Source organism: Zalophus californianus, chromosome 3 (genome assembly GCF_009762305.2).
Source record: "Zalophus californianus isolate mZalCal1 chromosome 3, mZalCal1.pri.v2, whole genome shotgun sequence".
In the NCBI taxonomy this organism is placed as follows: Eukaryota; Metazoa; Chordata; class Mammalia; order Carnivora; family Otariidae; genus Zalophus; species Zalophus californianus.
The window spans coordinates 161,330,389-161,340,937 of NC_045597.1; the positions used below are offsets into that span (position 1 = coordinate 161,330,389).

Consider the following 10,549-nt stretch of genomic DNA (forward strand, 5'->3'; position numbering starts at 1 on the left):
GCCACAAAAATAAGTGGGATCCTGAAGAATGAGGAAAAGTTTGCTAAATGTTCTACTCAGGGTTTTTGTTACAACAGAAAACGATCCTGATTAACTTAAGAGAAGAATTTTTTGAACAGTATTGCTGACTGACACAGTTGTTGGCTAGAGAGAGAGACTTGGAAGAAACTAAGAAAAGCTATGTAACTAGAACCAGAGTCAGGGCCATGGCATAGGAACAGCCTAGTTCGTGTACTCCTGTTAGAGTACTTATATCCCAGATATTGGAACCCACTGCAGTGAGTTCTGCCTCTGCTTCTGTTTGTCACTAACTCCATCCTTCATTTGGCTAAGCTTAAGTCATTGACCTTCCCATGCCAGTGTCAAGGAGACCAAGAGAAGATAAGGATCTGACATTTCTAAATAGCACTGGTGGAAAATGCCCCCAAATTAGAAAGGACGTTCAGATGGTGTCAATTTAAAAAAAGGTTAAAAAAAATTACTTCAGTAGATGACTAAGGAAAGATGGTTAGAGGGGAACTACCCCATAGATGCTCTTTGCCTACAAGTGGGAACAGAGGGAGAGTAGGCGGTGGTAGGAGACAAATCTGGAAAGGGAAGTTTGTAACACACTGTGAAAGATTTCATATGATGTATTTAGAAGTTCATACTCTGTCATCCCTCACAACTTACCCACTTCATTTCTCAAAGCATTTAAGGCACAAGTTTGGAATTTATCCTCTCCGTGTTTGAGATCCATTGTGGAATGGTGACAGTAGTAATAGGCACTGTGCTGAATATTTCAGGTGTATGTTTTCATGTCAGCCTTTTACCACCCCCATTTGTCTGATGAGGATAGTGAGGCTCAGAATTTAAGTGACAGCCCTACAGCTAGTGATTTGAAAGCAAACCTTTCTGACTGGAGAGATGCTGCACTGTAGTACCTTTCTATTGATAAAATGCTGAATTTTATCAATAGATAACTGGCAGCAGTTCCAGGCAGCAGTCTGGAAGATATAGATCAGTGATTTACAACTGGAAGGATCATCCATATCACCTGAGTCTTTAAAAATTGCGGTGCCTATATCCCATCACAGACCTACTGAATCAAAATTTCTGGTGAGTGGGACCTAGGTATAGATTTTTAAAGTATTGTTTCCCCAGTAATTTTGGAACATGCCTTAGTTGAGAATGCAGGGCATGGTGAGGAAGTCACTGCATGCGACTAGTGACAGAGGACAGGACTTGAACTAAGGCAGTCATGCTGACGCTGGAGTGGAAGGGATGAATTTGTGATTAACTTCATTTCAAAGATAAATGGCATAATTTGGTGACTGTGGAGAGAGGGAGGGACTAACATTCATTAGGTGCCTATTGATAGATGCCACTCCAGGTGTTTTAAATTTTAAAAAATTGATGACACCAAATGCTGGTAAGTATGTTGTAGTTCTTATACATTGCATGTGTGAATAAAAATGGTTCAGCCACTTTCAAATTAGGTTAAATATGCATGACCCAGCCCTCCCATTTGTAAGTATTGGCCAAAAAGAAATGAAAACATATGTCTACTTAAAGAATGTTTTGGAAGATTTATAGTCACCAAAAACTGAAAACAACCCAAATATCTATCAACTTGTGAATGGATAAATTGTGGTATATTCATACAATGGATTGTTACTCAGCAATAAAAAGAAACTACTGAAACAACAACATGGAACAGTCTCAAAAGCAGTGGTGCCTGGGTGGCTCAGTCGTTAAGCGTCCGCCTTCGGCTCAGGTCATGATCACAGGGTCATGGGATCGAGCCCTGCATCGGGCTCCCTGCTCGGTGGGAAGCCTGTTTCTCCCTCTCCCACTCCCCCTGCTTGTGTTCCCTCTCTCGCTGTCTCTGTCAAATAAATAAACAAAACCTTAAAAAAAAAAGTCTCAAAAGCATTATGCTAAGTGAAAGAAGCCAGACACAAAGTATAGCATTTATGTGACAAACAGAAATCACATCAATGGTTCAGGGATTGCTGAATAATATTGCGTTGTTTGAATTTGTCATAATTTGTTTATCAAGTCACAATTTGAGCCATTATAATAGATATGTAATGGTATATCATTGTGGTTTTAATTTGCATTTCTCTATCTTGAGCATTTTTTCATGTGCTTATTAGACATTCCTATATCTTTTGTGGATTGCTTATTTAATCTGCATATTTTTAAATTTAGTATAGGGTTGCATAGAATTGTAAGAATTCTATAGAGTTGTAAAAATTTTTTATATATGCTGGATATAAGTCTTGTCAGATATAAGTATCATTAATGCTTTCTATTAGTGGCTTATCTTTTCATTTTCTTAACAGTGTTTCCTTGAAGAGCAGAAGGTTTAAATTTTGATGTCCAAATTATCAGTTTTTCTCTTCTTTGGTTGCTAACATGAGTTTTACATCTGATTATAGGAAGAGGATTTGACAACTTGACGACTGTCCATCTTGCCCGTCATACTCCTACAGGAACACTGGTGACTATAAAAATTACAAATCTAGAAAACTGCACTGATGAACGCCTGAAAGCTTTACAGGTAACAATATGAGAAAAATGATATATTTAACGTCTATTTGACGAGATTACATCTGTAAGAATTTTTTTTCCCCAAATTACAGTTCTTTCTGTTAGAGAAAGTTAAATTTCTTTCTTCTAATAAACATGCAATAACAGAATTGGAAATAATACTTGGAAGCCAGATCCATGAAAGAGCAAATATATTTAAACTTTGGTAACTACTATAAATTCCCTCAAATGAATATCCTATTCAAAATGCTGGTCTGGAGATTTACAATGCTCCTAGTCCAATCCCAAATAGTCATATAGGGAAATAGAAAAAAACAAAAGCAGTTTCCTTTTCATCCAGCTAAGTAAAATCAACTTCTGAATTGATAAATTTTGACAGATTTGCATTTCGGGAATATTGTAATACCATTTTCATTGTCACTAATCATTTTTGATATAAGGAGGGAAAGCATTTTGTTTTGATATTGTCCAAATTTTTAAAGTATTTACATGTGCACATGTTTTTGCACAGAAAAAAAAAAAGATTGAAAGAAATTACAGTGAAGGGGTGCCTGGGTGGCTCTGTCAGTTAAAACGTCTGCCTTCGGCTCAGGTCATGATCTCAGGGTCCTGGGATTGAGCCCCGCATTGGGCTCCCTGCTCAGTGGGGAGTCTGCTTCTCCCTCTACCCTTCCCCCCTGCTCATGATCTCTCTCTCACTCTCTCTCTCAAATAAGTAAGTAAAATCTTTAAAAAAAAAAAAAAGTACAGTGAGATGTTAACAGTGGTTGTCTCTGTGATTTAGTGTTAGAAGTGCTTATCTTCATAGTTTTATGTATTTTTAAATGTTTCTGTAATAAGAACATACTATAGTTATTAAAAGTACAACCTCAGGAGTTAGACTCAGTTCAAATCTCTCTTCCACTCCTTTTATTGATTATGTGCTTTTGAACAAGCTTTCTGACTTATTTCTAAGTTTCTTATTTCCTGTTTCTCTCCTGTAAAATAGGAATGATCATATGACATACTTCCTGCCGTCGTGGTGACATTTAAAGAGATGGCAGCCCCAAGAACAGTGCTTAGTACTAATAAGCTGTGCTGAGTGTTAGCTGCCACCTCTGCTGTTATTTTCATCATAAGGGGGAAAAAGTTGTTTTTAAATGCCTTGTCTCTTGTGTGTTTATCCTAGAAAGCAGTGATTCTATCCCACTTTTTCCGGCACCCCAATATTACAACTTACTGGACTGTTTTCACTGTTGGCAGCTGGCTTTGGGTTATTTCTCCGTTTATGGCTTATGGTAAGAAAACTCATCTTAGATAAAATAACTCATAGTTTAGCCTGGAAGCTACAATTATAAGGATGAATGGGATCTTAGATTTATGAGTCCCTACTTTTAATTTATAAATCTGGTGGCCAAGTCTAGATTTCATGATAAATTTCTATATCTGGTTCATGTAGAATTTTAGTCTTTGGAAAAAGGCAGAATGGGTCTGATCATGAGTGAAACTACTGCTTCCCTAAAAAGTCCATGCCTTTGAACAAACTGCCTCTTCCCTTCAGTTTCCTGCCTCTCTATCAATGGAGAGCCACTATAGGTCTTCAAGCAGAATGTTTCTTCACCGATGCACACTATCTCTGTCCCAATTTCTCTCATTGTAAACTTATTTTACTGTATGGTAAACATCTGTGTGTGTACCTGTCTCATTTCACTGGACTTGAACTTCTTGAGGCCAGGATCATGTATTTTTCATTTTGGTGCTCATATAGTCCCTCACACAAAGTGTTCAATAAGTGTATTGAATAAATAAATTAATGGATTCTAGAGCTTTGATTTTTAGGACAACTTTTGTGAATTGCCTCTGGATTGAAAAATAAATACATCCACACAGTATTTTTTCAGTAATACTGAAAATTGTTAATTCTCTAATCTCTGGAGTATCATTAGAGAGGTCTTTTTGAAGATTCTTAAAGGAAAATTACCTTTGCATCATAGGTTAGGGGTTAGACTCTAAAACATAATGGGTGTGGGTGTGTGTGAGTTTATGGTTGAAAGAACATTTAAAACATAGCTAAAGCAAAATCACTTTCAATGTTCAATTAAAGATTTCAGGTGTTTCTTTCAGGATCAGCAAGTCAACTTTTGAAGACTTACTTTCCTGAAGGAATGAATGAAACTTTAATAAGAAACATTCTCTTTGGAGCAGTGAGAGGGTTGAGCTATCTGCATCAAAATGGCTGTATTCACAGGTATTTACTTACTTGTATTTTATAGAATGAAAGGATTTAAGTGGAAGAAATAATTTAAGGAGCTTTTAGGAAGGAGCAGTTGAGTGTTAGGAGAGACAGGAAACTCGTAAGTGAAAATTGAGGGAGGAATGGGCCAGTAGGTACAGTAATTGTTTACATTTTATGTTCATTCACCAAAAATGTTCAGACCACATCCTGTTTACCAAATGCTGTGCTCAGTGTTCTGGTGGAGCGCCTGCCCTCGTGGAACTCTAGAGTATAAGCTGTAGGTAGTGATTCTGATTGTGTCTTGTTTGTTTTTCTTTATCTGCTTTTCAGCTCTGTGTCATATTTATATCATGTACAAATTGGAACTAAACCTTTGATTTCTTAAATATTTTGTAGCACCTTAAAACTATCATATTAAATATCAGTTCTCTTATTTTTAAACTATAGATGCAGAAGTATTTGGCTGAATGTTAAAAACAACATTCTGTGATATACTGGGACTTTTTCCCTTTTAATTATTTTTAAATAAGCTTGTTTTTTTACTGTTCATTTCAATATCTTTAAAGCTTTGTTCTTACTATTCATTTTTAGGATCATTCTGGTTAACAGAGGAGTTCTAACATACTGTATTCTAATTAATCAAGGTTTTAATACAGTTAACCAGACTGTTGGCCATCCTACTTGTTAGTTTCCAAATCCAGTATTTTGGATGAAAAACAAGGCTCTTGTATAATTTATCTGACAAAGGAAATTTTTATATAAAACATCTTTGTAAATGATGTTAATACCATGAGAGGCTGCCTTTTATTGGATAATACTGCATTTAAATTTAAATTCTAACTTTATGCTTCAAATATTACTTGACTTTTTAGACTTCTCTTTGGGTATATTTCAACAGTATCCTAAAATAGTGAAATAATTTGATTCCATTCCTAGCTTGAAAAAAATATCCCTTCCAAATGTAGCTGTCAGTTGTATTTTCCCTTGTTCTAATGCTATATTAAATACTTGAAAGGATTCCTTAATTCCCTCAACTTTTCATATGTGTATGTATACATATATATGTATATATGTGTTTGTATAAGCACACTTATATATAAGTGTGCTATTTTATAATTTTATAAAGAGTATTTAATTTCCAAGAGAATACATGGATTTGTTCTGACCAGATTTTTATTCTTCCTTGGCCAATTTCCTAGTATTTAGGATTGTTTCTTTTTGTTCTAGGAGTATTAAAGCCAGCCATATCCTCATTTCTGGTGATGGCCTAGTGACCCTCTCTGGCCTGTCCCACCTGCATAGTTTGGTTAAGCACGGACAGAGGCATAGGGCTGTGTATGATTTCCCACAGTTCAGCACATCAGTGCAGCCGTGGCTGAGCCCAGAACTACTGAGACAGGTCAGGTGTGGCCTTCGTATTGGGTTGTCTGTGCATCTTGAGTGTCTTCTGAGCTTGACTAAAGGACAATTGTGCCCTTAGATTTGGATTGGTGAATGGCCTACTGCAAGACTTTTTTCCTCTTTTCTTGTCAAAATTATTATGTTAGGGATTTTAAAATGTTTATACCACATATTAGGTATATCTTGATTTCTCACTTATGAGTTTTTTCCATTATTCCCACATCCTTTCTCAAAAAAGCACATTTATATAACTTTTTAAGTTATTTTCACTAAAGGACTTCAAATTAATTGTTCTACAGGATTTACATGGATATAATGTAAAGTCAGATATTTACAGTGTTGGGATTACAGCATGCGAATTGGCCAGTGGGCAGGTACCTTTCCAGGACATGCATAGGACTCAGGTAAATGCTATTAAGAGCCCCAAACTACTTTTTTTTCCATAAGATCCCTTATATTCTAGATAATTTCTGTTAAACATCTTTGCTCTTAGAATCTTTATTGTTGTTTTAATGTTTTCTCTGAAAAGGGTTGAAGGAAATTTTTCTTTCTTTTAGATGTTGTTACAGAAACTGAAAGGTCCTCCTTATAGCCCATTGGATGTTAGTATCTTCCCTCCGTCAGAATCCAGAATGAAGAATTCCCGATCAGGTGTAGACTCTGGGATTGGAGAAAGTGTACTTGTCTCCAGTGGAACTCACACAGGAAATAGTGACAGATTGCAAACTCCATCCTCAAAAACTTTCTCTCCTGCCTTCTTTAGCTTGGTTCAGCTCTGTTTGCAACAAGATCCTGAGAAAAGGTAATATTGGCCACTTGTAAATAGCATCAAACTTATGTGTTTTATATTTTATAGAAGCTTTGTGATACTCCCTTCCCACCAAATTTAAATCTCTATCAATCTTTTGATCAAAAAATTACAGTCTAATCCAGAAAATATCAATGCTAAGAACAAGTAGAGGCAGTGAGCAAATGGGACGAGTACTGGATCTGAAGTCAGAAGACTTGGTCTCTGGTCTCAGCTGTATCCCTTCTTAACCAAGTTATTTTGTAAAAATCAGTTCCAACTTTCTGAACATTAATTACTGCATTTCTGTTAATACATTTTAGAAACTTCCAAGCAGTACAAAAATGTTCTTGCTATAATAGCATAAATTATCATAACTACATATTAGTGTTAGTATTTCAGAAATAAGGTGTATCTTATCTTTTTTTAGCCTCTTAATGCCTAGAATACTTCCTTAAAATTAGTGCCCAATAAATGTTATTTCTCAAATTAATTTTTCCCAGTAGTCAAGGCTGAAGCTAAGAATTGGGCTTCAATTTTTTAGTGTTGAATTTTATAGCTCTAAACCTAATTTCTAATATATTTTTACACCTAAAACACATTCTAACACAAGGCTCTTTTTTTCTTACAACTTTTAAAAAAATTTCAGACCATCTGCAAGCAGTTTATTGTCCCATGTTTTCTTCAAACAGGTAAGCTGATCTGTCTTCTGTTTTCTAGATGTTTTTAAATACTATTAAAAATTCATTTCATTTTGTTGGCTTAATGGGACAATTTGGTAACCAAGATTCTTAATAATGACTTTCTTACAAAGTAAAGTTAAAAACGAGAACTTTTTTGGTAGTTCAATTACAGACTTTCTAAAATATTTCCATTCTGCAAAACAAAATGAGTAAAAACAGAGTATCATTAAATGTTACTATGCCCTCAATTTATATTTTGATTAGAGACATTGTAGTTTTCTATGTTGGCTAGAGATGATGAAGGGGCAAAGTAATTCTGATAAAAATTAGTTCGTTTGGTTATTACTTCTTCCTGTTTTCAGATGATCAAGGGCATTTTTAGTGAAAATACCTAAAAACAATTTTAAACACTTTGTACATTTTAAAAAGTCATTTGTTGCTAACATAGCTAATGTATTGAATTTATGTACCAACAGCCTTATTTTGAGTTTCTTTAACAGATGAAAGAAGAAAACCAGGATTCAATACTTTCACTGTTGCCTCCTAAGCCATCAATAGCACCGTCTCCGGTGTCACCTTGGACTGAGCCGGAATGTGATTTTTCTAATGAAAAAGACTTAAACTGGGAATTCTAGGACTACCACATCCTTTATGTCCTAGATACTTGACACTTTCTCCCTGCTGCTTTTCTTCTGTATTGCTAGGTACAAATACTAGAATTATACTTGAAAATACAGTTGGTGCACTGGAGAGTCTATTTCTTAAAACCACTCTCTTCAAAGGAGCATGAGTTCATAGCCTATTTGGTTAACTCAGAGTTCTAGTGTAACTCCGGGAAAACTTTAGAATTATGAATCTAGCTACATTTAGTGTCATCTGTTCTCAATTGTTTTTCCCCAAGCTGTGACTAACTCCCCTTCTTGATCTTTCAATATAATTTTTGAGCCAGTTTTCAGCATTTTGTTGCCCTCAGGGGAATGAGCCCTCAGAGGACAGTGCTTCCAAGTACATTTTTTACTTCCAGATTCTCTAGCCTTTTTGATCAGCTGTTTTAGACCAACAGGCTAGTTTATCCTGGCATCAAAGCCCTTTTTTGATAGAAGGGAAAATGTTTATACTTTCCCATTTTATTCTGTTAATACTTATGGTAATATCAAACTGAGCCTCACATTAAATGATTCACTTGAAATATAGAGAAATTGTAATTTGCTTTGTTTTTTTCATTTTTAAGAGGCTAAAGTGACACTTTTCTACTTCTGTAAATTATAGATCCTAAATTCATGCACCCTGTGGGAGCTCAATAAAGATTTATTGAATTGAGATTATGCTTTTATTTTTCTTTGTGATTTGATAAAGCTAAAACACAGGTTCTAATTTGTTTTGCCAAGGAAAGCCCCTTCTCAAATAGATTTATTTACATAACATACATGAATTGGGGACACCCTGGTATTTATTCAATGAGGCAGAAGATCTTCTGGCCCTTTATATGATTATTCTTGCTCCTGTAGGGGATACAACATTTAAGGACATAGAGATCTTCATTAATGGTTTTACCTTATTAGCAAAAAAGAGAGATGTGTCTCAAAGAGTATATAGTGTAAACTGTGGTAAATTGGGACCTACCTCATTTAAATAAGATTAAGACAATCCATTAACATTACATTAAAAATTCAGATGATTGTCTTAAGACTAAAGAATTAAAACCAATGAGACAAATAATGCAAAAATGAATAGACAAGTTTGAAACACAAACCTTTTCATGTTTATTGGCCAGCTCTCCTCAAGAATGTTAAGTTACTCCATCAAGTAAGCCATGAAGAACTGCCAAGGTGGAAGAGAGAGGACATAAATACCAGTCGAGGCCCTGAGATCACCTGTAATGGTGGGGGCTGTAGTTCATTCCACTAACCTCCTCCTATTTCCTCTAGGTAAGAGAGGCTAACAGGAACCATAGAGCCTGGGTGGAGAGTTGATGTTAGTGCAAAAGGTGGACTCGAAGCCACAAAGCAGTGCCTCGCAGATCTCCTGTGTATTAGAGGAGTATTAGAGTTCTCCAGAGAAACAGAACCAATAGGATATTTATTATAAGGAATAATTATGGCTTATACTATTATGGAGACTAACAAGTCCCAAGATCTGCAAGGTGAGTGGGTAACCTGGAGACCCAGGAGAATTAATGATGTAGTTCCAGTCCAAAGGCAGGCAGGCTAAAGACCCAGAAAGAGCTGATGTTTGAGCCCAAAGGCAGGAAAAGGCTGATGCTCCTGTTTGAAGGCAGGCAGAAGGAATTATCTGTTACTCAAGGGAGAGTCAGCCTAGTCAATGTCTTCGTTCTATTCAGGTCTTCAACTGATGAGGCCCACCCACATCAAGGAAGGCAGTCTGCTTTATTCAGTCTATAGATTTAGTCAATTTCCTCAAAAAACTTCCTTACAGAAATAGCCACAATAATGTTTGACCAAATAAATGGACTCCCTGTGGCTCAGTTAAATTGACACATAAAATTAACCATCATGATAGATATTGATAGCTTCATCCTGAGATCACTTGCCTTAAATTTTGCACCATAGGCTCCTTGCTTGCTGTGTTAATTTTCTATCTCTGATGTAACAAATTACCACAAATTTAGTGGCATAAAACAATACAAATTTATTTTCTTACAGTTCTAAAGGTCAGAAATTTCAAATGGGTTGAGAGGGCTATATTCCTTCTAGGGACCCTAGGGAGAAATCTGCCTTTGCCAATTTCTAGAAACTACCTGCCTGCCTTTGTGGACCAATATTATTCCAGCTTCTCTTTCAGTGATCACATCTCTGACTGACCCTTCTGCCTCTCTCTTGTAAGGACTCTTGTGATTATTTGGGCCTACCCCAAAAATGCAAGATAACCTTCCCAACTCAAGATCCTTAATTCAATCACAGCTTCAAA

The 10,549-nt window shown here is 35.9% G+C and overlaps 1 protein-coding gene across 3 annotated transcripts in view; it reads left to right on the forward strand.

The window, feature by feature from the left end:
- The window catches only part of STRADB (STE20 related adaptor beta), a 36,187-nt gene extending 27,246 nt beyond the window's left edge, over positions 1-8,941 (forward strand). For 2 of the 3 annotated variants that reach the window (XM_027588374.1, XM_027588373.1), the window contains 8 exons: positions 2,424-2,545; positions 3,704-3,812; positions 4,639-4,762; positions 5,978-6,149; positions 6,451-6,555; positions 6,709-6,953; positions 7,588-7,630; positions 8,122-8,941. In XM_027588374.1, coding sequence (XP_027444175.1) covers positions 2,424-2,545; positions 3,704-3,812; positions 4,639-4,762; positions 5,978-6,149; positions 6,451-6,555; positions 6,709-6,953; positions 7,588-7,630; positions 8,122-8,256 — 1,055 coding nt within the window. In that variant the 3' untranslated portion in view covers positions 8,257-8,941. Of the gene's footprint in view, positions 1-2,423; positions 2,546-3,703; positions 3,813-4,638; positions 4,763-5,977; positions 6,150-6,450; positions 6,556-6,708; positions 6,954-7,587; positions 7,631-8,097 lie in introns of all 3 variants that reach the window. The other variant, XM_027588375.1, reaches the window with a different exon arrangement.
- Positions 8,942-10,549: the final 1,608 nt, after the last annotated feature.